The sequence below is a fragment of the Drosophila teissieri genome, chromosome X, assembly GCF_016746235.2.
Source record: "Drosophila teissieri strain GT53w chromosome X, Prin_Dtei_1.1, whole genome shotgun sequence".
Classification (NCBI taxonomy): Eukaryota; Metazoa; Arthropoda; class Insecta; order Diptera; family Drosophilidae; genus Drosophila; species Drosophila teissieri.
The window spans coordinates 19,750,382-19,776,302 of NC_053034.1; the positions used below are offsets into that span (position 1 = coordinate 19,750,382).

General features: G+C 45.8%; 4 protein-coding genes across 4 annotated transcripts; 2 read left to right on the plus strand and 2 right to left on the minus strand.

Annotated features, from left to right (window-relative positions):
• Positions 1 to 4,945: 4,945 nt before the first annotated feature.
• Positions 4,946 to 5,912, minus strand: LOC122624707. Its single transcript, XM_043804381.1, has 2 exons — positions 5,507 to 5,912; positions 4,946 to 5,450 (listed from the first exon to the last, which is right to left on the minus strand). The coding sequence occupies exons 1-2, from the start codon at positions 5,839 to 5,841 to the stop codon at positions 5,186 to 5,188; spliced, it is 600 nt and encodes a 199-aa protein (XP_043660316.1). The 5' UTR covers positions 5,842 to 5,912; the 3' UTR covers positions 4,946 to 5,185.
• Positions 5,913 to 11,201: 5,289 nt separating this feature from the next.
• On the plus strand, positions 11,202 to 11,717 carry LOC122624283 (calcineurin subunit B-like). Its single transcript, XM_043803778.1, has one exon. The coding sequence runs from the start codon at positions 11,202 to 11,204 to the stop codon at positions 11,715 to 11,717; it is 516 nt and encodes a 171-aa protein (XP_043659713.1).
• Positions 11,718 to 17,837: 6,120 nt separating this feature from the next.
• LOC122624728 lies at positions 17,838 to 18,691 on the plus strand. Its single transcript, XM_043804412.1, has 2 exons — positions 17,838 to 18,262; positions 18,319 to 18,691. The coding sequence occupies exons 1-2, from the start codon at positions 17,931 to 17,933 to the stop codon at positions 18,548 to 18,550; spliced, it is 564 nt and encodes a 187-aa protein (XP_043660347.1). The 5' UTR covers positions 17,838 to 17,930; the 3' UTR covers positions 18,551 to 18,691.
• A 1,577-nt stretch (positions 18,692 to 20,268) lies between these two features.
• Positions 20,269 to 21,036, minus strand: LOC122624621. Its single transcript, XM_043804276.1, has one exon. The coding sequence runs from the start codon at positions 20,904 to 20,906 to the stop codon at positions 20,334 to 20,336; it is 573 nt and encodes a 190-aa protein (XP_043660211.1). The 5' UTR covers positions 20,907 to 21,036; the 3' UTR covers positions 20,269 to 20,333.
• Positions 21,037 to 25,921: the final 4,885 nt, after the last annotated feature.

A 25,921-nucleotide genomic window follows, 5' to 3' on the forward strand; every position in this document is an offset into this window, starting at 1 on the left:
CTGGAATAAACCACAAAAATGGTGTGATACATTGAAGTGTTAGAGGATAATTGAGCTACGAAGGTGGACATCCTTGCCCTGAGTTTATAAGAAATCCAAAAGAAACTAAATTGTTTAAAAAAAGCTCTGGAATGAAGAGTGTTGTGTTTCTAATAAAATGAGTGCAAACTGACCGAAATTGGTTACTTGGACTCGAGATAAATGAAATATTCACGATCGTGTAGATACGAGTGAAATTTCGAGTGCACTTTAAGGAATAAGTTTATTTTTCATTTCAGAGAAAATTGAGATAAAATAGAGGTATACTTACTAGTTGATCTTACAAATGCAATGAACTATGCATTGCATAGTTGATATGAAAGCTTAATATATTTTTAAATAATTAGCAAACCAATGTAAAGCTCAACTGATTCACTGCGTTTTGTCACAGTGTAGAGCTGAGCAACACATCGGGTGGCTGGCAGAAGTTGGGCGGAGGAAGGGAAAGAGAAGGAGAGAGAGAAGAAGCTCAATCGGAGGTTCGTGGCATAATATCTTAATTATTTCTTTACATGTGTTTTAATTTTTAGTAAGCACTTGCTTCCTCCACAACGCTTGGAATTTCAGTCACGTGCTGCAACTAATCCCCAGCCCCACACGCGCCTGTCATCTCGCCCAGGACCGAAGCCAGGACCAAAACCAGGACCAAAAACTAGGACCAGGCGTCTCCAATGGCAACAGATGAGACGGTCTGGGCACAAAGACCATGACGAGGACAAGGACGAGGACGACGACGAGGACGACGACGAGGACGAGAGGCAGGATGTCAGCAGGATGCTCGCCGGCAAAGGTAAATGCCAAAGTAACTAACTGTGTATGCACTCGAGCAGGAGGAGCAGTCGAGGCTGGCGAGGATTGGGCGGAGGAGGATCTAGGGGGCCACTCTTCGAGTGGCAGGTCTGGGAGGACAGCCAGCTCATTTGCAGACTGATTCTGCCTCCGGGTCGTTTATGCGGAAACAACGGAGTGCACTCATTAACTACAATTGGTATTGGAATAAACCAGCAACACGACGCTACTTAGTAGCTATTTCAGGAGTGATCTAAAAATGTAATAAATATCCAGGACTATCTATAATCATCATAAGCTGCTTTTGGAACGAGGTTTTATTGTTGGTAAGCTTAATTCTTCTTCACGAAAGTGCTGTATTCTTGTGGCTTTCAATATGGGTAGTATTCATACATATTCATATTCAAGATTGGGGGAAACGCATAAACGAAGTTCGAGCTGTCGAGACCGACACTTGCGCCGAGTTTTCTCAATTACTCGGGCCAGGCTCAGCCTCCTCGGAGCGCCCTCTGCGTATGTTGATTAAACTTAAAAGGAGAATAGCAAACTGTACGACTGTGAGCTGGTGTGCTGCTGTGCAAGTGTGAGTGAGAGTGAGTGTGAGTGAGTGAGTGTGAGTGAGTGTGTGCTGGTGTCCTAGTGTGTGTGCCCTTGCCAGCGCCCTCTGTTTGTATTAATCCAACATAATTAAGAAATTTAATTAAAGTGCAGCACGCGCTGAATGCGGAATAGCTAGTTTGGCGAGAGGAAAGCCAACTCGGCAACCAGTCTCCGCATCCGGATCCGGATTCCGATTTGGTTTCCAAAATCGGTGGGGAGGAGCAGGTCCTGCCACGCGTCACCCATAAACCCGAAAAAACGGATGATCTACCCTCTTTCCACTGAGCTATCGGGCAAGAATGACCATCACTAATCCTAATAAGTAATTTGAAAGTAAACAAAATTTCTAACACTTTCAAGTTTACATGAAAATAGTTTCGTACTTTCTACTAAATGGAGTTTTTTCCCTAAACTTACCAGTTTTATGAGGATGTAAATTAAAGCCAAATTGAAAGATATATTTTTGACATATTTTTGCTCGTTAAAAGAGCGGAGCATTGTTTTTTTATGATAGTCATTGATCAATCCTCTTTAAAAAGAAGTCATAAAGTAACTATACACATGGTGATTTAAATTATATAAGTATGTCAGTTGAAATAATTTATTCATAGCAAGGAACGGAAAAAAAATAAAGTGTGAAAAAGTTTTGGCTGTGTCCTTTACTGTCACACCGTTTTAAGCACATCTTAAAAAAAATTTTAAAAGCAATCAGCAATTTTAAACTTAAACTTAAATGTAAGTTGTTCTGCGAAAATATAAAATTAATTATACACGTAATATTTAAAACTAACTTACCAATCTAACTATTATACATATTATAATTATTTTTGAACAACAAAATAATAGTGGTATTACGGTAGAAATTATCATAAGCTACAAAATTGAATTCGTAAATTAACAGGGTATACAAGATTTGATGAAATGAATATAACGTGTTAAAGGAAACCTCTTCGCCTCTTCAAAGTATTTATATTCTTGATCAGAAGCACCAGCCGAGTCTAACCACTTGTCCATCTGTCCGTTCGTCTGTCCGTCCGTATAAATGTCGAGATCTCGGGAGCTATATTAGCTAGAAACCTAATATTTTAAAAATGATGAAAAATATACTGATCGCACTTTCACTATCTGATTAACTGGTATCTGATTTTTTTTAATTTTGATGAATTTATTTCTATTTATTTGTTGTAAAATATGCAGTTGCTGTTGCACACTGCCTAGAAGTCCCACGTTAAGCACTTTGATTTCGAACGTTTTTCCGAAACCTCATTATCACCCCTGGTGGAGGAGGGTGGAAAGCATTTCCGTTGATTGTTCGCTCGACCAAGTTCCCCGGTGGCCAAGAGCAAGTTGCCACTTCAGCGGTCAGCCAACGACCATCAGGCATCACGCAGCAGCCTTTAGACGTCAGAAATCAGACGTCAGACATCCGAGGTCAAAGATCAGCGTGGTGTTAACGGGAACAACGAGTGGTCGAAAGGCAATCACCGAACGAATCTCGGGCTCAGGGGTAACGAAAATGTGCGAAAATGTTGCCGTCAATTCTGCACAAAATATGCATAAATACGAGCATAAATAAATGTCTGGATGGGCACTCACACACTCGCACGCTCGCACGCTCACACCAACGAGCACACCGATTCGCACTGAAAACCCAACAGTGTGGGTTACTCACTCTGCCTGTCTGTGTGCCTGCATGGCTGTGTGCGTGGGCCAAAGTCAGCCACCCACTCCACCCACCGTGCGTCCTTGCCTCGCTCATTTCCCTTGAGAATATTACACCCCTTACTTGCAGAGCATATGTATTTTTCACTCTGTTTGTGCTACGCCCTTGATTCCTTTAATTTGATACGCAATTTGATTCATGAAAAGTGCCGAATCGTGTTTGCATGAAAGATTTTTCCCGATCGAATTTTGGGTTTGAAAAAGCATGGTATCAGCATATTTTTGTGTGTGGACTCTACAGTGTGAATTAAATTAAGATTACAATAAGATTGAATTTGAAACCTTATCCAATACTTCGAGAACAAGAAGCTCTACCACTAAGTCAAGAAATTTGTGAGACCGTGTATTGATGTGGGTTTGGAGTAATGGGTATTTTGTAGCCGACTTAAAGGCACTTTCTTGTTTTTTTGAAGTTAATAAAATAACCTTAATAACCTTCCTATCGAATTCGAAGCTATGTTCATACCCTATGCTCTAAATGTTAGTATGTATTATTCTTGCCCATAATGTTGGTATGCATTTAGGCCATTAAGTACCTTAAGTTGTTATTTAAATTTAATCTACGTAAAAAAACTATCAAAGATAGTTCATAGATAAGAGAGGCACATGATATTAATAAGCTTAGTATTCAATCAAAACCAATACCCAATCACACAAGGCAGCAGTGCGTATGTGTGATAAAGTTAAAACTAACCTCATGTAATTAACTTGAAACTCGAAACGTGAAACCTGTCAGTTATAATTAATCAACCGAAATCCGTTATCAGAAATATGCAATCCGAAAATGTTTATTTATACATTCGGGGACACGCAATAAAGAACTCGCATTGCGTGCTTTTTATGAATGTGTAAGTATGTAAGTACCTCGTGGGCCGTTTTCATCTGCCTTTTGCTGTTTGCATTAAAGTTACGCATTTTACCTTCGGTCCCCCGCCTTTTCCCCCCCTTCCCCGCCATCCACGTAAGTGTACAATAAACGCGGATTTCTCCGCCAATATTTGTCTGCAATCATTTTTGCCTGCTGTCGGCACTTCCCCAGCCGTCTGTCTGTCTGCTCGTCTGCTCGTCAGCCTGGCTGTTTGGCTGTTTGGCTGTTTGGCTGTTTGGATGTTTGGCTGTTTGGCAGTTTGGCAGTCTGGCTCCCACAATCCAGCAACCACCTCCGACCGATTTCTCTGAGGGGCTGTCTGGGCTTGCCTGTCCTTTTCAGCCAGGCCAGAGCAATAAAACCCTCCATTGGCAGCAACCTTCGGCGAGGCAGCAATACCAACACCAACACCAACGCATTGCCAGTCGATTAACACTCACACAGTTTCACACATACTTTCAGTCCTATATACCCTGTAGTTCCATTCGCCAAATGTTTCTTATTGAAATGCCGATACAAAAAAAATTATGTTGAATTTATAGATTTAATTACTTGCACTTCAGACAGGTTAATTCATTTTTTAACTTTTTTATTCAATTTTAAATGTTTTGGATTATCAATGTAATGACCACCAAACTGAGGAGTAATATTTTATTATTAGGATCGCCACAAATTATGCCAAGGTGCAGATAAAGTAATCACAAAAGCGTAAAGACAAAGAAATTTATATTTTGCGTAATAAATATGATTGTATTGAACTTAAAAATGTGCCTTTGCTTCAATTTCACTTTATGATTTATTATTATTAAATGTAAGTAATCCATACCAACCTATCCATCTAAGGAAATTGCATTTCTCTGTTCAAAATTATCTTGACCATGTCATTTAATACATGAACATATCATTTATTTGTATGATGAACGGCAGCGATATTAAGTACAAAAATTAATTAAATGTAACAGAACAAATAATTGTCCGTCAATGTCCTGCATCCTTCGAAAAGTAAATGTAGCAAAGCATAAATACCTACAGTATCCATTCACCGGACCGCCACAAAGTGGCCAATACGAGTCTGAAGCCTGCAGCTAATATGTATGTTCTGGAGCACTGGGAGCACTTGTAGATGGCTTCAGGCTTCCACACGTGGCGGGGTCCGCCCCTCTCCGTTTAAGCCATTTCATGGTCGTCACGGTGAGCGGAATGGGATTCTTGGTCCTGTCTATCGGTCATTGATCCCTTCTCATGCTTTTCCGAGACATTAGTATTGTTGAAAGGCTCGGAAGAGGGGCCATGAGTGGTCGAAGTCTCTAGCTTCTTTTGCTTAGCAAGCGGCTCCCCATATGGATTTTGCTCTGGCTGAAGCTCTGGTACCACAGTTTGATCCCCAGTTAGATCCTCCTCGGGAGGGACTAGATTATTCAAGCCCAGCATGCTGGTTAAGCCATCAACTTTAATGCAAGACTCTAACAACTAATCATTCGAACTCACCCGAGCTGCAAAGTAATATCGTTCAGGTCCGACGCAATGATTCCAGGGTTATTCCTGATAGCCCTCATCAACTTCTTGGCCAAGATCGAGTTCAGTGCTCTCAGCAGTTCTCTCACGCGGCCATGGAACTGGGCATCACTTCTCAAGGCAGGGTACGTCAAAACCTGCGTCTGGGTAGACTGATCCACCATATCCGATGGCGAATCCTCCGTCTCTATAGACTCCACACTGGATCCACGTGGCTGATGAGGCTGCTCCTGCATGAGGAACTCGTCGGGGGAAGAGGAACGGGTTTCGTTGCTTCCAGCTGGACTTGCCTTCGACTTGTTCGGCATATCGAAGTTCAGTTGTTGTACTATGACTATGGTTTCTCAGGTTCGGGTTCTAGATGTGAACTAAATTTCCTTGCGACACTTCAAAACCAAATGTCAAAAATAGCCACGGCCAACTTGATTGAAAATGAGAGTGTGCTTTTAATGTGGCCTACTTTAGAAGATTAATTGGGTACACACTTGGGAAAGTGGCTACACTTTTATTAATGTAAATAAATTGATCAAAGGCAACCAGTTTCCAAGATGTGCCTACCAAGACTTTTAATATTATTATGCAATATACATAATAACCTGAAATATTGTAATTTAATGTGTAAGATACCAGACATTTCCTTTAGGCGCATTAAATTGTTTTATTTCGTGTATTTTATTGTTACTACTATTAAATAGATTGCGCATAAAGCCATTAAGTTTCACCTTTCACTGAAAATTGATGGATTTTCCAAAGTTTTTTTTTAATTGGCTCTGCTAATTTAAAGCGGCATCTCATGGACTCAAATTTGAATGCATTCTGAGAGGAATTTGAGGGAAAAGAACACGCAAAAAGTACCTTAAAGTAGGAAATCAGAACAGTGCAATTTGCTCGCCAACGCAGCCAATGAACTTAAAGGCTCAAGTGGCCCGCAGTTGGCATGTTTTTTGAAAGAGACACCGAAAAAGGCCAATAAAGCAGCCGCTCCTGGTCGGACATATAAAGATTCCAGCTATATCTGGGCACCTTTTTTCAACCCGCTTCGGAATCGGCGACCACAATGGAGCAAAGGCATTGGCGATGCCCGGGGGAAAGCCCTAAATACCAAATCGCCAGGTGGTAGTCACTCCTCAGCCCTCCCGTCTTTTTTGGCCAGTTGCCTATGGGTCTATGGGTCACCTCTTCCGTTCTGTTCTGTTCTGTTCTCCCTTCTATTTGGAGCGGCGTTTGTTCCAAACAATTTGAGATGCGAGCCACCCAAACACCTGAAAAACAGCGGAACCACCTGAAACACCTGAAACACCCACCCACACCCACACTCACACCCACAGTTCACTCACTTACTTATTCATTTGCACTCAATCCGACCCGCGCCCCCAGCTTTCCGCCCCCATGCTCATTCTCATCCGTTAATTGCCGTTTGTCTGTTGATTCTACTTGCTAATTTCTGTTGTCCATTGGATCCGCTGGGCGTACAAGGACGATTCTGTACAGGATGGGGACGAGGGATGTGCGATTTGCTACCAGCCGCCGGGCACCTTTAGCAAGGATCAGCGGGCGATTCCCACACGTGTTCCGATGAAAATGGGAATGTAGTTCTGGATGTGGGTGTGGGTGTGGGTGTGGGTGTGGGTATGGGGATTCCACTTCGGAGGAAAGGTGCAAGGCGGCCAAAGGTGTTGTGTTGTTGTGGTGTCCTTTGCCGCGCTGCTTTTGTGTGGCAAGCGACAAAAGAAAGCCACTGGCAGTAGTTACCCAAACCAGCAAACTGGTTTGGCACACACTGCCCAAAAGAATAGTAATTTAATCTATAATCTATACTAAATAAATATTAGTTTAATTTATATTCTTTGCCAAAACAAAATGTGGCATAGGACTTACTGCACTTCTTTTTGCCTAGTGTTACATGGAAATACTGTTCTCAGTATTTCCCTAATTCTACTCCTTTTTCCTTTGATCGCAAACAACTTTGCCCAGGCCTTTTGTTAACGAACACTGACATATTCTGCTTTACAATTTATCCGTCTTTTAAATCAAATTTTCTTCCAGTGCAGCAAACGGCGTTGAGAACGGGCAACACGGGACAGGCACAAAGGCAGAAAACTGGGGGGCATCCAACGATATTATGAGTGTAGGATTGCTGCCACCCTCGAAATCCGCTTGATTCCTTGGTCGCTGCCGCTCCGATTGCAATTAATTCTGGGTATTCGCATCACGTTCCGGATCCCATCACCAAACAATTTCATCCGTATTAAATGCAATGATGAAAGTGAAAACGCAATCTGCGTTCATCCAATACGAATACCCCGTCCCTATTCCATTCCCATTTAATTCAGCCATCCAGTCGAGACGATACTCGACCGAAATCGAAGCGGGAATGCCCTGCAAAATAAGCCGACTGTTCCTTTGGAGAATTACAAAGGTGCCACGAGTCCCCTTTACACAGAACTAAATCAACAAACAAGACCAGCTTCAATGACTAGTTATATCCATTTCTCGTACCGTCAAGGAGTTTCCCATTGTCGTTGATAAGTATTTAGCATGTGAAGAATGCGTTTACTACCATATTGGTGTATATCTTGTTGTTATTGTTAATCAGGAACACTGCCGGATCTAGTTGTGTCCGTACGTTTGTCCGTGCGTTTGTCCGTACGTTTGTCCGTACGTTTGTCCGTGCGTTTGTCCGTACGTTTGTCCGTACGTTTGTCCGTACGTTTGTCCGTACGTTTGTCCGTACGTTTGTACGTACGTTTGTCCGTACGTTTGTACGTACGTTTGTACGTACGTTTGTCCGTACGTTTGTCTGTCCCTTTGTCCGTCCGTTTGTCTGCCTGTAATTAATGTGATTAAGCTTACAGTTTTTAATGGCGTAGAAGATTGCCACCCAGATATTAATCGAGCAGATTTCACTGACGCCTACGCTGCGCAAGTGTCTTATAAAACACAATACAGAACTGTAATGAAGACACTTTTGAAAAGAGCTTATAAATATATATTTTTTATTATCACTCACTCTAATTCTTTACAGATTTTTAATAAATTTCGATTTGAGGGCATATCACGATCAATAATGTCAAAGACACGTGAACAATAGATAAAGCTGGCGCTAGGTGGCGCTCGTGTGCAACAGTAAAAACTTTTGCTTTCCTACTTGCATATATTCGTCTGCTTCGCACTCCCGTTAGCTGAGTAACAGGTATCTGATAGCCGGGGACCTCGACTAGCGAGTCTTGAATTGTCTTAAGAATTTTCATTGGAGAAGCAGGGCAAGACGACAGATCCTATAGAATATTTCATATAAAATATGTCCTCTAGGATGTCCAATGTTTTCCCAAAAAATCGAGCTCTTCTTAGTAATACATTATTTTTTCTTAATAAATAATTTGTATAGTTTGATTTGATCCTTTCTGAATCTTGAACTACCATCATTTTTGTTCCATTTCTGGTCGCCATGGGTATGTAAATGTGCTATTGTTATTCCCAGTTTGCGACATTATTTTCGGTTTTCGAACAATGTTGCTGGCATTGAAGTACAACAGCAGGACGCCTCTTTTATCTCAGTCTGCGTTCCATTAGGATATTTGCCATGAGTCCTGGGGAGACGACGACCGGCGAATTCTTTTCTCCGGCCCTTACAACCATCAAATGAAGACGATTTAATTTCATTAATTTGCACACACACACACACACACACAAAGGGGCGGAGGAGTGGGCGTGGCGCAGGATCTTCACACCTCCAGCGGGGGCCGCTGCCACTGATGGGCAGGACTTTGGCCACTTTTGTCGCCAGCCGTGCCACCTGGCCACGCCCCTCCTGCCAAATGCCTTTCATCCGCAAAAATGTTCTCTTAATTTTTGTAATTTGTTGTCTTGCTGTGAGCTGTGAGCATTGTGGATACTGCGAGTGTGCAGGTGGAGGCGGCTTTGGTTGTGGGTGTGGATGTGGATGTGGATTGGGTGGGGGAGAACACCAGGCACCAGGCAGCAGGCACCAGGCATCGGAGTAATGGTTTTAATATCAGCTATCAGGGCATCAGCCCCCGTTTGTGGTCTCTTCAATGCGTCGCAATGAGATTTGCATATTGTGGCAGTGATGGCACTGATGTCAGCACTGGGAGGAGGAGGAGTTCTGTGGCCCCCCGCCTCTCACCCACGCTCCAGTCCCTTGGATGATGCTGGAAAAATCCCATTCCGTCCGGATTCGGGCAATGACTGGCCACAAAATAAGCAAGCAACAAAATCAAAACGAAACAAAACGAAACAAAACGAAACGAAACGATACCCCAAAAAAATCAAACGTATGCCAAGCCAAGGAAATAAAAACCTGAGGGCAAAGTTACCTTTCGCATGTCAGTAGCATTTAGTGGCAGAAAGTATTAGGGATTACTCGTATACCCAGTGCGAAGTTATGTGACGTCATGAGGGAATTTTCAAACTAGAAGTTATAGAATATTACTCTTGTTTCAAGTATTAGTGTTCGTTATGTTTACATATACAAACGAGCTTCATTCATTCTACATTTTGATGTTATTCAAATATAATCGTTAAGGGATAAGTTTGGATGAATCCATTTAATCCGAAGTACAGGGTATCGAAAGTGCCACCTGCTCATATGATGCCATGGGTGGGGTGAGCACTTGCTGGTGGGGGTGAGCTGGGGGTTGAGCTGAAAAGTGGGGACCTCTCAGCTTAGCATGAAAGCCCGTCAAAATATTGCCTACGAAATTAATTTTGACACATGCCACAATGAGTGAAGGCTGTGTCCAGAACATCCATATCCATATACATATCCATATCCACAGCTACTGCCACATCCTCATCTACTTCCACATACTCATCCACATCCACATCCGTATCCACATCCACTTCCGCATCCGGATCAGCGGTAAGTGGCACGCGGGTGTGAGGTGCGGCTGTCAGGTGTCGCCGCGCTCCGAATCAAAGTTATGTGTTATCATTCCACCGGGCACGGGAACGGAAACGGGGAGTACTGAGTACTGAGGTACTCCACTTCATCCGTTCTCCATGCATCCTTATCATTGCCTCGTGTGACTTGGCTCGACGCCATTAGATGGTGGGCTGTCCAACAGCAAGCCCACGGCCCAGCAGAATGTTAATTAATATTATAACACTTTTGTACTCGTTTTGGTTATTTATTTGGGCTGTCAAGGCTGGCGGCTGGCAGAAATCCATAAACACATTCCATTTGCCTGAGTTTGAACACATTTCCCACTATGTAGAACTTGGTGGCTTTGCTCAGTACTATGTACTTGTATGTTGCTTTGTATGTACGTATATGTCTGCCATTAGAAAATGTCATACAGCTGTCGTTTCAAAAACTCAAAGGCTTCCAGGTTAAAAATGCCATCCAGGAAGATTGAACAATAATGTATAATATTAAATTATTCCACTCCAAGTGCCGCACAAAGTGAATTCTAAATTATTTAAAAAAAGACTGTGCATAATATGAGGCTGCTGGACACCAAAGGACTCGTGACCTTGGGTGATTACATTTCGGATCGAGCATGGCCATTCTCTATCGATCGTGTCAGGCATACACAATCACGCTCCCCAGACGCACACACCACACCCACATAAAGAGTCTACCCACGTGACTGTATATCTATATATTTTTCCGCGATATCGGGATACGTGAGAGATCAAGGAATCGATGGGAACAACTGCATCCCGCCACCTGACCGCCGAGGAGCTGCGCGATATCCAGCACGACACGGGCTTCTCGCTGGCGCGGATCGACTACCTCTATGGCCACTACCAGGCCCTGGATCGCGACGCCGAGGATCAGGTGCTGCGCAGTGAGCTGCTGCGAGTGCCGCCGGTGGCGGCGCATCCACTGGCGGAGCACATGGTGGACACCATGCTGCATCCGTCGCTCGGCTTCCGGCACTTTGTGCGCGGCCTGGCCAACTTCCGGCGCAGCGAGCCGCTCGACCGGAAGCTGGCCTCCACGCTGCGCCTCTTCGACGCGGATGGCGACGGGCTGCTCAGCGCCGAGCAGAGCCACGCCCTGCTGGCCCGCCTACCGGCGACGCGACGCGAAATGCGCGCGATGCGCTGGCGCCTCAAACAGGTGCTGGCCGAGAAGGACCTGCTGGACTCCCAGGACGTGGCCCACATCACCAGGGGCCTGGACCTGGAGCAGAGTCTCTCGCTGCGATTCCTCTGACTCCGCACCTGTGCGGGTGTGCACACCACACACACACTCCATCCTCACCCACACAGGCGCACGCATACACACACACACACGCGCACACATACGCACACGCCCACACACACACCGCCAGTGAATTGCATATCCTTTCGGCGCTCGCATAACATCACGTTGCGAAACTTTTCACATAAACGCAAAAGTTAAGTCATTCCTGAAAATTGTTTCTTGAATTTACTCGCGCACTTGCGCCGCTCCTTCGGGTGGGCGGCTATGGCTATGGCGTCGGGGGCGTGGCAAGTCTGGGAATATGAGCACTCCTCCTCAATGGCACTTGAGCTCGTTCTCATGCCAGTCATGACTTTTGTGTCCTTAACCAGGCATCATACACTCACACACACACAGCCCTGGCTGCGTTGCCTACACTCGCAGAAAATGGGGGTACAGATTTTGATTGCAACTATTCGTTATTCAAAAGAATCGAGAGGCTTGCGTTTGAAACTGTTCCTCAAATTGCAAATTAAAAGTTGGTTCATTTCTTGCTACTTGAGATCATTTTGGCTGGTTTATAAAGATAGTTAGGTACATATTATTGTGTTGCTTTTTTATTGAATATATATTATTTATATTTTGCCAAAGGAGGAATATGGTCTCTCTGCATATGTGGACAGGCCTAGCCAGTGGATAAAGCAATACTGAAGTAGGGATAAGCATTCGTCGGAACTTCACACCCGTTTCTGCGAGTGTGTGCTCCGGAACTAGACCATCTTCAAGCGATTCTATTTCACCTTTCCACGAGCCAAGTTCTGTTTAATCCGACATTTGCTCATTTGCTCTGGTTGAGGTCACCTGTTACGGTGCGGCACGTGTGTGCTTGTGTGTGTACCTGTGTGCGCTTACGTGTGCGTGTGGGGTCACCACACCACTTCCTTCGCTGTGAAGGAAGTTTTTGGTCGGGCAACTCATTTAAGCGTTCGCTGGGTCATCCATCACATTGAGTAATTGGCCCAGGCCCTGTTGTGCACAAGGCCAATGGCCACTGGATTGGCTCCTGACCCTGAAAAGTGGTTTTCCCGTCTGCTGCGATGGTCTCTTCGCCGCAAGATCGGATTCCAACTATTGTGCAGCGTGGAACCCTTCTTCTTCTTCTTCTGGCCTCAGCGGGGGGGAGGGGTAATTAAATTATGCACTCATCATCTTTCAATCTACTGCAAGTCGCTTGAAATTGATGCGTGTTTCAATTTGAATTTTCCATAAAAGCTATTCAGTTAATTGTTACTTTTATTTTAGATTCGGTTGCAGATTGAGGTACATTTGCGTCGTATGAGTAATTTTCGGAGACTCGGATGTGCGGCAGTAGGAAATGAGAATGATTGTATGTGGCTCCTGTCCTCGGATTCCACTTTATGCTTAGCCACTTCACACTCGCTCATAGATTTCCATTATGAAATTAGCCCGGATCAAGGACTTTCTGTGCGGACAAATCGCATTGTAAGGAAGTTTTCAGCTGGGATTTCGCGGAGATTTCGCGGAGATTTCGCGGGTGACAGCTGGTGGGGATTGGGGATTGGGGACTGGGCGTGTGGGTTCCGAAAAGTGTGAGCTGGCAGGTGGCAATGTGCAGCAGACTACTGGTACTGTTCCAGCTCCAACTGCAGCTCCATCTCCATCCTATGTCCGTTTCACTTTGCTGGTTTTTGCGACTGATTGCATTTTTATCCCTTTTATACACAAAATCCATGAAATATGCACACTAACTCATGCGTATTTTATAATAATAAAAGCGCACGGTAAAGTGCCAAGCGGGCGGCCCGGGAAGAGGGAAACAGCACCGCGGAACTGGCTGTCACTTGTCCGCTCTTCCCCTTCCCCATCCCCAGTCCCCATTCCCCATTCTCCAATGCCGTATCCGGATACCCAACCCACTGCCGCTGCTCGATTGCAAAGACAATGGATGCAGGCGAGCGGAGCCGATGGGATTGGATCGGGACAGACAGCTGGCATCCACTGGGAAGCCAGACAGCTGGGACTACCCAGGAACACCCAGGAACACCCCGGAGCTGCCGCCCCGCTGTAAATCTCTTCACATGTGCCCAGGTGGGCAACTTGTTAACGTTGCTCCGTAGCTGCTGCGCTTCATCCACCTGACACATGGCAAATCGGTTCATGGTTCTCCCGACCGCCGACGCCATCAGCATCCGTCGAGAATGTGGCGTGTGTAACAAGGTTAGCTTAGCGGCTTACCCGGTCAGGACATCCCCAGCTCCTCACCTCCCCGACTACCCGAGTCCTCCGGGTAAATATTTAAGGATGTGTTACCACCTATTTACCATCGTTTCTTCTTGGCGGCGGCAAGTGCCGCCTAAGCCATCTCATCTCATCCCATCCCATCCACTCAGAAGATCCGAGCAAAGGGCAACTTCGGGTGGAGTTGGGAGGGCAGAGAGCAAGTGCATCATGGGCGTAGAATGAATTTATTCACTTGTCAAGTGCAATTTCTGCTTCCTTGTTTCAGGACTAATTTCAAGGGGCACACTGCAGGCGGAGTTATCATATCACCATGGCTTTCGACACTCCAGTAATACTCCCCCTTTGATAGATAAGCGTGTTTCGTCACTAGTTGCAAGTTGCTAGTTGGCCTTCAGTTACCAGAACACAATGTGGAAAGCCATATGCCTTGCACCAAGTACCATCTGGTGATGGTGACTGAGAGATGTATCATATACAATATAGAGGTGTATATAATAACAATGTTTGCCCCTTTGGGGACGCCTCTGCTCCTGGGGATGCAGTGCAGCTGCTGGCCCGGGGCTTTGATTGCCATGCCGATCAATCAAGGCAGTGGCAATCAGTGATTGAGCCGATGGTTTGGACAACTGGGCCGCGGGCGTAATTCAATCCGGCTCCGCAGCTCCCTCGAAATCACCACTCGGTCCATGCTGCCAAATAATTTCGCTTACAATTTGCCATATTTTGTGTCACGATTTGTCTTCGTTGCAAGTTTTATGCATCGCGGTTGGCCTGGGATGGCAAAAATGGCTGTGGTTGTGGGTGTGGATGCTAGTGCAAGTGTTGGTGTTAGAAGGGAGACGGGAAAGGACTGCATGTGCAGGATTCTTTTGCGCCAGCACCGTATCCTTTGGCAGTCGCTCATCCTTTTTATGCTCCTGCAGCTGCTTAAACGTGTTTCAAATACGCAATTTCCTCCCACCCGATGAGAGCTGGCGTGAATTCCGTATGCGAATTTGCCATGTCGGAGTATCTGTAGTGGCGGAGTGGCTCCTCGGAATACGAATTTTACATTTTTCGCGCTCCATTTTATTAGACATCATATAAACATGTTATACCACTGTCGGCTCACATCCGCCAAAACCACTCAACCCAATCCGAAACCACTTTTGTGGTTACAATAATAGTGGTGTCGCAACGGCTATGAAAGTTAAATGAAAATTATTTCTCAAATATACTCGTATGCACTTATATAACAAGCTTATGCAGTTTATGGACCACTTGTAAATGCAAATAGTGCTGTTAAGCGAGTTCGCTTTTAAAGCTTACATAGCAATCAGTTTGCTTTATTTTTCAGTTGGCCTATTTGAGAAACCCAAAACCGCTCGATAGAAAAGGGTATCCGATAGAGAGCACTGCCACATAATTGCAGCCGCAAAGCATAAGTAGATTGTTTTATTAAAGGCACTGTGCAACAAAATGCAACTGTTCATGTAGCACCTCACCACACGGAGATCAGAGATTCCTGGCGAGACGAGGAGACGAGGAGACAAGGAGACGAGGGCGAGTTGGAGGAGCTGTCGTTGCTGGAGTCGCCTTCATTTGGATCATCGTCGGTGCTCAAGCATATTCATTATCTTGTCCAAGTGTTATCCTTCGTGCCCTTTGGCCCAGTGCCTGGACGAGAGGAGGAGGAGGAGGAGCGGGGACGGGGTTCAGGGGCAGGAGGAGCAGGAGGAGCAGGGACAGGAGTTGCGCAACTGTTGTTACTCCTCATGTTAACATGTGTTCAAATCGTTAAGGCGAGAACTTTGTGCAAAATTATTTGCTACAAAACACTCGATTCGTGTTTGCGCCTGGCTGCCTGGCTGCCTTTCTCCCCGCTTTCTCCTCGTCCGTCTCTGGCTCCATTGCTATCGCTATCTCTATCGCTATATCTGTAGCCCCATCTCGTTCTATATCCCTGGCATGTCCCTGTGTATCCTGGCTCACACACTTGGGCGCCAAACAACACAAACAACAGCTCATTGAGTTTTGGAAAAGTTGTTAACATGAACATTTGATGTCACAACATTGCATGCCCCTTCCTCTCTTTGCCTCTCTGTGCCGAGTGTGCCAGTGTGTGTCCTTGGTGGCCTGGATGGCCTGGGTGTCCTAGGTGTCCTGGCCATCCGGGGTGTCCTGGATGTCCTGGGTGTCCTGGATGGGCGCATCCTTGAACGGTGACATAGAAGGCAGCCCAAACGGGTCCGAATCAAGCGTATCCTTTTTTGCGCCAAAAGCACCGAAAATGCACAAAACCGTTACCACTTCCCTTCCCCTTCCCTTCCTCACCCCTTCAAAAAGCCCCCTTTCACTTTTGCAGGACCCCCTCCCACTTTTTGGCCAGTAAAAGTGGCAGCAACAAAAACAAAAACCAAAAGAAAAACAGCAACAGCAGCAGCACCCAAAAAACAAATACAAAAACGGCAGCAATGACAATGGCAAAAAGAGTAGAAACTGAAATAAAAACAGCGACAGGGAAAACAAAAAACTTTTACACTTAGCAGACTAAATTGTCTACAAATTTAGTTAATTTATGTTATTTATTTAGTTAGTTATCGCTTTTGCCTGTTGCCAGGGGGATGTTCAACTGGAAGTTCGGCTGCTGGGGGGCACATCCTGAATGGGAATCTGAAGGATACGGGCTGTGTGCTTTCCGGTGCAAAAGGTACTGAAGCCTAAGCCGTAATGATCCCTTAATTGAGGCTAATTGGGAGTCGACACAAGGATTTCCCCCATTTTTCGACCAACAGTTCATAGGTGTTTTAGATAGGTGATTTATTTTCTAAAGTTTTGTTGTTCATAGAGGCCTCATGACACTGGCTTCGCACTTCACAGTCTGACGGACTGGACAGGTTTACTGTACCGTGGAGAGGACTCCTCGAATCACAATTGCATAGGATCGGAGGAAAGGATTGCGATTTAAGACAGAACAACATTACCAAAATGCACGCAACAACAAATTTGGCTAGATTTTGAGGATTTGAGAAACGTATTCCCTATAATTATCATGCTTTAAAAAAGCCGCAAACAACTATTGTTCTACCTTGCATCGTTTGTATTGTTTAGTTATCTCTTATCACATTTTTAATTGTTAATAAGTATATGTTTATTGTTCACCGAACAAAATTTGTAAACATTTTTTTGTCCCCTTTAATAAAATCTATTTTATCATATATTTCAAACTCCCAATTTGACAACCAAATAATCTCTTCGATATGAAAAGAATAGATTGTAAACCCTATATTGTATTTCCTCAACTATCAGATACCCGTACCCAAAATTTTGTTGGCTAAGCAATCGAAATTAAGCAGGGAAAAGTGAAAGTTTTTTCGATTTGTGTGACCATTTTTATACCCGTTACTTGTTGAGTACAAGGGTATACTAGATTCGTTGAAAAGTATGTAACAGGCAGAAGGAAGCGTTTCCGACCATATAAAGAAGAATATATGTTCTCGATCAGGATCAATAGCCGAGTCGATCTGGCCATGTCCGTCTGTCCGTACGTCTGTCCGTCCGTATGAAAGTCGAGATCTCAGGAATTATGAAAGCTAGAACGTTGAGATTAAGCATACAGACTCCAGAGACATAGACGCAGCGCAAGTCCCGCACCCCGGACCCCGCACCACACAGCCCAGACCCCGCACCCCGCAGCCCAGACCACGCAGCCCAGACCCTGCACTAACGGGTATCGGATAGTCGGGGAACTCGACTAAAGCGTTCTCTCTGGTTTTTTTTAAACACCCTTACACTTTTTAAAGTGTCCCTTTATTACTTGCCAAGTGTGTACCCAAATAATCTTGTAAAGTAGGCCACATTAAAAGCACGCTTTTCATTTTCAATCAAGTTGGCCATACCTATTTTTGACATTTGGTTTTGACAAGTCGCCAGGAAATTTAGTTTTCATCTAGAATCCGAACCTGAGAAACCATAGTCATTGTACAACAACTGAACTTCGATATGCCGAACAAGTCGAAGGCAAGTCCAGCTGGAAGCAACGAATCCCGTTCCTCTTCCCCCGACGAGTTCCTCATGCAGGAGCAGCCTCATCAGCCACGTGGATCCAGTGTGGAGTCTATAGAGACGCAGGACTCGCCATCGGATATGGTGGATCAGTCTACCCAGACGCAGGGTTCGTACCCTGCCTTGAGAAGTGATGCCCAGTTCCATGGCCGCGTGAGAGAACTGCTGAGAGCACTGAACTCGATCATGGCCAAGAAGTTGATGCGGGCTATCAGGAATAACCCTGGAATCATTGCGTCGGACCTGAACGATATTACTTTGCAGCTCGGGTGAGTTCGAATGATTAGTTGTGAGAGTCCTGCATTAAAGTTGATGGCTTAACCAGCATGCTGGGCTTGAGGATGAGTGTCCCTCCCGAGGAGAATCTAACTGGGGATCAAACTGTGGTACCAGAGCTTCAGCCAGAGCAAAATCCAGATGGGGAACTGCTTGCCAAGCGAAAGAAGGTGGAGGGTACCCAGGACATGGCATCTTCCACCTCCGTCGGCGAAAGGATGGACCCTACCACGAAGGCTGAAGCCATCGACAAGTGCTCCAAGAGTACCAGTACAGATTAGCTGCAGGCTTGGAAGTCGTATTGGCCACTTTGTGGTGATGCGGTGGACTACATGTACATATGTAGGTTGTTGCGGCGAAATTGATACGAATATGGACAACAACTAAAACTATTACAAAATATTTGTTTTGAACCCAAAGCAAGAAATGCATATTCTTAACAGACTTAATTATTTTTTTGTTAATAATCGATTGTTTATATGTCAGCTAAGATAATAACTCGTAACCTGTGCGACTTTTTGGCGGCTCCATTTTAATATTTTTAAGCTGATTTTTTCACAGCTGATCGCCTGCAGTTAAATGTGGCTGCGGGGAGAACATTGGAAAAGTTAAAGCAAAACCATCGTTTACACAATCATGCCAAAGTCCAGCTTTTGTATGTATGTTTTTTGTGAGAATATCTATTGTGTTATTGACAATATCTTGTATTATGCATAGGAAAGTGGTGCAAAATATTATTCCTTGCCCTACGTTCTTCTGACGAATGGGAATGCAAGGCGATGAAGATATTTGGGTGTTTTGCGAACGCAAGCTTAAAGTGGCACCCGCATTTCTTCCCTTGCAGCTGCCCACTCTGCTTGCGACCCACGCGGCGTATGAGGAATGCGGAATGAGGAATTGCTCATACCGCCCGTGGTCCCGCATCTGAGCAACTGGGTGACAGTTGATTTGCCTGTCGGCAGTGGCAGGTTTTGAGTCCGGAGTCCGAAGTGCGCAGTCCGTCGTCCGCGGTCCGGAGCACTACAGGCGGCATTGCAGGCACTGCAATTACGGCGACTGGAGATTTTTCTAAGAAAACCGCAGAAGGCGACGACGGCGACTGTGGCGCCAGCATTCCAAAGTAAATTACAAACAAAAATGTTGCAACGAAAACGAAAACGGAAACGCACGCGGGACCCAAAAGCGGAAGCCACAACAGCCAACCAAAATGTAAACAAGGGCGCAGGGCTGTCGAGGGGAATTTCTTTCTTCTGGGGCGGAAAAACAAAGATCCAAAAAAAGGCGCAGGAAAAAATCAAATTGAAAATGAAATGCAGGGGGGAAGGGGAAGGAGGTTCAAGAGCTTTGGCGGCCAAGCGACTGACGTCGTCTCTCAGTCTCTCCGTATGCCAGACCTCCAGTCCGCCAGTCCTCCAATCCGCCAGTCGCCAGTCGCCAAGGAGCGCACATGCATCCCACCAGCACCGCCCCAAGGAATCGGGCCAGACCACCCGGTTTCCGTGGCCTTGCCTCGCCTTGCCTTGCCTTGCTTATGCAATTTGGTATGTGTTTCCCAAGAAACCTTTGTTGCATTATTGCCGCAATTTGCTGAAGTGGTGACGTGAGAGCCATCAGAGTGCTGCGTCCACGGATATTGCCCGTCCCTTCTCCCTTCTTCTCCGCCCTCCTGAGTCCTTCGTGCTGAGTCCTTCGTCCGTCGTCCGTCGACCGTCGACCGTCGTCCTTCGGCCCTTGAACCGCGTCTTTTCCGCGCTGCCCCTGCAGCCAGACAGCGAACAAATAACAACGAAGTTGGCAATTTGAAGTCGCGCGAGTGAGAGGGCCACTTAGCTGCAGCACACCGAAGTTTGAATACCCTGGACAAGGCTTCCTTGATTGACAATGCTTGTTCCTCCTTCATGGTAGATTTGTCTCTAAAGATTTTACCCAAAAAACCCCATAAATGTGCTTTCAAATGTTCGTTCTAAATGCAATAATGATTGGCAGCACAATTGTAAAATTCTGATTCATTGCAATTGAATGCTGGCTTTATTCCGCGAAACGATCAATTTCAAGGGTAAGCAACTAGCCCTCAGCGAGTGAGTAGGTCATAAGGGCCAGGATGCCGGCGTTTCCCAGGGTGCCCACAGTGTGGCTAAGACCCTCGTTGCAGCGATCGACCAGGGAGCTGCCGTATCTGGCGAGGAACGCGATTGCGGCCACGGCGTAGTAGAGATTCTTGCCGTCCTTGATGGCCAGATACAGTGTGGAGACGATGTTGCCCAGCAGAGCGAGGTCCTTGAGCGTCTCCGTCGAGCTGTCCCAGTCCTCGCCCATCTTGCCGATCATGTCGTAGAGCAGTGGGATCAGCGACAGGCCGTGCACCAGCGCCACTCCCGACTGATCGGATACCAGGTAGAATTCGATGTTGGCCAGTGGCAGCGGGATGACCTCCAGTATGCTGGCCGAGATCATGAAGGTGCGTCCGCACTCGTCGGGCTCCTCGGTGTAGGAGCGCAGCAGGCCCAGCAGTCCGTGGACCAGGCTGAACGACGCCGCCAGGTAGGCGTACGGATGGTCCGCCGGGGTCAGCGAGTACATCGTGTAGACGCAGGCCGAGATCAGCAGCAGATTGACCAGAGCCCCCACCACGTGCATCTTTGCTATCGAATCTATCACTGTGGTATCACGATATGCGAGTTCACTTAATTTGTTCCGAACACTAGAACTGACAATTTTGAACGTTGCTAGTTTGAGACTGGGGTCTGGAAAGACTGAGGCCCAATGACTCCCAGTCCCCAGGCAGGGCTTTGAAAATCGAGTCCAGGCCAACTCAGTTTACTCTATACTCCCTGAACCAAATAACCCCGCCAGTGCAGAGTATCAGCATCACCAGCTCATGGAATGCGGAACCAAGGGCTGCTCATCGCCAAAGTGGTTAACGTGGGCCACCTCGGATGCGGATTGGATGTCGGTGGGGTCACCCCGGTTGAGGTCCCGGTTGAGTGGTCAGGGACATCGATCACAACACCTGAACGCAGTGTATAAATAACCAAACTGGATTTTGATCCGCACAAAGGACGGCGGCAGTGGAAGTCCCAAATCCCGAGCGCCCTTTTCGGGGCTCCAGCGCTTCAATAAAACTGCAAAGTGCCAATTACAAAAATAACAAGTTAGCCCCAAAACTTATGTTGGCTTACCGACTTGCCGTTGTTTCTTTCGCCCTTTTTCCCTTATTTGCCCCGATGCATTATTAAGTTTATACCAAGAAATTCGCCGCACTGCATTCGCTGTGTGTGTGTGTGTGTGTGAGAGTGGCATTTAGCTGGCAAGGACATTTTCATGGTTTTCCAGTTCCGTTTCGATAGCAACTTTTTCGTAGCATACTTTTGCCGGCGCATTGATTGGCCCCGAGCATTCGTTGCACTGGCAGCAGGAGTCAACTAGCAGCTAACTTGATCCATCTGCAGGCATCCAGCCAAAGTGCAGGATAGTCCTGAATGATCCTGGATGGTGCTGGATGGTCCTGGGTGCTCCTTGGGTGGTCAACTCAAATTGACTGCAGCTGGGTCCACAACACGAGCAACTTTTGCCATCGCACCCCAAAAACAATGCCGACCAGTGCCAACTTGTAATGTCGGTGGCTTCAGTTGGGGTTGGGGCTTCGGGGTTTGGGCTTCTAGGGTTGGGATTAGGATAAGGGGAAAGGGGGATGAAGGGGAGAGGAGAAATATTGACGGGGGCAAACTGTGGCATGACCAACGAAAATAATATGAAATAAATTCCAATAGAGCAGCCGAAGAAGAATGAGAAGTTGAGTGGGCTCGAGCCGGGGCCAATTGGGGATTGGGATTGGCAGGGATGAGTGGCTGGACAGGACCTGGAGCAACTAGAGCAAGTGGAGCAACTGGAGCAGCTGGGTGGGAGGGGGGTGTTTGGGGTTAGGCTTTAAGAGCGGACTGCAAGAGGACCGGCGAACAACAAATCCGTACAAATTGAATAAGAACTCAATCTTGGCTACTGTGCGAACAACTTTCTTGGCCACTTTCTTGGGCAGCAGGACGAAGGACGAAGGGTCCTGTGAGCAAGGCGGAATGATAAAAAAACACAAGCACACACCCAAGATGCGGAAAAACAGAAAGTACAAACGCAGTAGTGGAAATGGTTCGCCACGGAGGCGACTCTCCCGACTGAGAAATACTCCCTATTGAAGGTGTCCTGATGGAAAACAAATGCATATTGCTGTGGCAGTTCAAATATGCCACAAATGCTTAAAGCGTTTGGTTTATGTGCCCTAACTTACACGCTACATGCAAATAGGGGATATTCTAAGAGGTATGTGAATGAGCAATGGAACATGCCCGCAGTAAGCACGATTGATGGGTATGAAAGGGAATTGAATTGAAATTCCTTGGCAATTGTTTGTGTATCATTATGGTCATCATCAGTGCCCACGACTTTGTACTGAGTGTGTTTGATTGTGCCCGCTGTTATTATTATGGCTATCGATGCTCCGACGGATGGGCACGGCTTTAAAGCCGGGCACGTAGCCATAACCTAACCCAAGATCGGGCGGCTTTAAGGACGCGGGTTTGGGGGAATTCGACATGGGTTTGGGGCGGATTCAGGTGGCTTCCTGGGCGGGGAAGGAGCCAGTACCAGCACCAGCACCAGCACCCATCGATTGATTTAGCATTCGGGGTGTTCGGCGTTTGGCACTCGGCTATGGCGGCTATGGCGGCTTTGTCGGCCTGTCGACGCACGCGGCACTATTAATTATCATGTTAAAATGTAATTAATTAAAGATGTCGTCAACGTGCGTTTGCACATAACTTTCAATGAAAAGTTAATAAATTACATAGTGCCGAAAACGAAATTACAAACGCCATCAACGAGCCACGACAGCCGCAGCAGCGAAAGCAACAAAAACAGCAAAAGCCCAGCCCTCAATGATAACAAATCAAACGAAACTGTTTAACCTGCCCACTGATGTATCCTTATTCCCGTGTCCCTGTCCCTGTCCCTGTCCGTGTCCGTATGTGTCCGTTCGTTTGTTTGTCCGCTTGTCTGTTTGTCCGTTTGGCGAAGGGGGTGGAGGGTGGGCAAAAACCACAGCAAAACAAATTAATAAATGCATAATAAATATGCGTAATAATAATGACTAAAGAAAAATCAGATACAATAAATATTATTTCAGTAGTGTCGGCCCACAAACCGAAGGCAGCCAGCGGAATTAAAGGAGGATGGCCTGTATGGATGACATGTCATAAACGTTTATAAATGTTCATGTGCGTAAATAAAATCGTAACAATATTAAAACTGATGCGTCGCGCTATATTAAATAGATGTCTGCAGGGCCCCGCCCCAGAGGGTCGGAAAATGGGAAACGGGAAATGGGAAATGGAAACTGGAAGGCGCGCTTTAAAATAATTTATCGCGTGCAATATTCACACACATGCTCAATACGTGCGCGACTCCTCAAGCGCGTGACACCCCCATCCGCTCGCAACTCCACATTTCCCACTTTTCGCTTCTCGCCCCGCACACGGGGCGTATGGGTGATGTGAGCTGGGAGATGGAAGATGGGTGATCTTTGGCCCGACGACTCAAACGCACATTTGTAAGCAAGTCAGGCAATCGCTTGCCCAATTAAGTGCGATGGAGCACCGGCTGAACACAAGAACAACACAGAACACACAGCACACACAGCACACACAGCATACACAGCACAACACACACACAACCCCTGAGCGCGGGCTCATAAATGTTATCACAATGGCTAATTCGACAAAGTCAAAACACTCGGATTCGTATTGTCGGCATGCCGCCAGAAATTCACAAATTCAGCGCTGTTCCGCGCCGTTCTTATTTCCCTTCTTTGCAGCTCAATTAAAAGCGGCAAGAACATAAAAAGCTCCTTTAACTCACAAAAATTCACTTTGATTTAAAATCCTTCTTAACGAGCGTGCTCACAGGCTCCAAAAAAGGCACTTAGTGATAAAGTCGTTCTTAAATGTTATCTATTCTATCACTAAGCTATTGGGAGGGGTATTATTGTTCAGTCAAAAGCTTCCAACGCGAAGGAGTAAACAATAAAAGGGTCATTTCCTTTTATATTTGTATTTATTATATATTTATATATCTTGATTCTTGATGAGCATCTACAGCTGTTGCACCTCTATCCATCCGTCTGTCCGCCCGTCCTTATGTCCGTCCGTATGTCCGTCCGTATGTCCGTCCGTATGTCCGTCCGTATGTCCGTCCGTATGTCTGTCCGTATGTCTGTCCGTATGTCTGTCCGTATGTCCGTCCGTATGTCCGTCCTTATGTCCGTCCGTATGTATGTCCGTATGTCCGTCCGTATGTCCTTCCGTATGTCCGTCCTTATGTATGTCCGTATGTCCATTTAATTCGAAATGAATAAAAAGAGAACGAAGCATCAACATGTTTTGAGCACTTGGAATGAAAATGGGCATTTCAAATTCAACCTTCTTGATAATTTCGACGGTTACTTTTAGCGTTGTATTTTTATGAACTAAAATTATGAAAACATTAATGTAACATTATTTCTTTACAACTACAGCAAATAGGTACAGATAAATACGATGCAATACAGTGAAACCCATACTTACTCTTCTATCTTCTCAGCGCATTTTGCATGCCAAATCTTTTTCTGTTTTTCCGCTTTTGCGGATGCACCTTTCAAGAAATCAAAGCGCAACTCAGTACAAATCGAAAGGATGACTAGGTGCCCTCCAAATACACTGAACATCGTAATGGACTCAAAGTTTGTAACTCTTTTATATACACTTCCTAAATCAGTTATACGTGGTAAAGTAAACTATTTGAAGAAATCTATATGAAAAACATATTAACTACATTTCCTGGTGTATAAGAATAATCTCTTTCGAAATAAAAATTTCTGTAGAGCAGTAGTACAAGCTAGTAATGAATCTACAATTACATACCATGTTTGTAATATATGAACATACATATTCATGAAGTGAATGAATTAGTGTTTCATAAGTTTCAAGTAATTGTTTTCCGTGCAGAGCGAGCAGGAATGGGATTTCTACGGAGAGGTCGAAGTGGAAGGTAGGTATACTGCGATGCGTCACCGTTTATCAAATGCCTTGGAATGCTGTACGCTGTGTGTTCCACACGCCCCCCGTTTATCCCTGCCCCCCTCCCCCTTCCACTTCCCCGCCCCCTTTCGGCCCATCCCTTCGCGTTTGCGGCGAAGAAAAAGCGCAAATCAGCCACAATTGCCGCTGACAGACGCAAGCATCCTGCTTTGGCTTTTGTGTGCGTCATGTGTGCGTGTGTGTGTGTGTGCGTGTGTGTGAGCGTCACTTTGTGGCTGCCTTCAACTCCTTTCACTCCCTATCTGTCTGCATGTGTGTGTGCGCTTGGCTTTGACATTACTTGTGCTGCAAGCTGACAGATTTTCGTTACGGCAGCATTAAATTGAATTTTGACATTTCTTTGCATGCATATCGAAGTAGGCGGCCACCGAAAATCCCACCTGCGGTGCGGTGCAGTGCGGGGTGGGAATCTTTTGGCCAAACCAAAAGTGCCGCAACAATAAAGGGCTCACAAGCCAATGGCAGTCTGAATTATGGCAACAAGCCGCTTCAATCTTCTCTTGTCCAAGACCTCCGATCAATAGATCC

Bases quoted from the DNA above. Each gene is read 5' to 3' on its own strand.
- LOC122624728 (XM_043804412.1), top strand. From the start codon at position 17,931: ATGCCGAACAAGTCGAAGGCAAGTCCAGCTGGAAGCAACGAATCCCGT. The intron at 18,263-18,318 runs GTGAGTTCGAAT...TGGCTTAACCAG, and splicing joins GATATTACTTTGCAGCTCGG to CATGCTGGGCTTGAGGATGA.
- LOC122624283 (XM_043803778.1), top strand. From the start codon at position 11,202: ATGGGAACAACTGCATCCCGCCACCTGACCGCCGAGGAGCTGCGCGAT.
- LOC122624621 (XM_043804276.1), bottom strand. From the start codon at position 20,906: ATGCACGTGGTGGGGGCTCTGGTCAATCTGCTGCTGATCTCGGCCTGC.
- LOC122624707 (XM_043804381.1), bottom strand. From the start codon at position 5,841: ATGCCGAACAAGTCGAAGGCAAGTCCAGCTGGAAGCAACGAAACCCGT. The intron at 5,451-5,506 runs GTGAGTTCGAAT...TGGCTTAACCAG, and splicing joins GATATTACTTTGCAGCTCGG to CATGCTGGGCTTGAATAATC.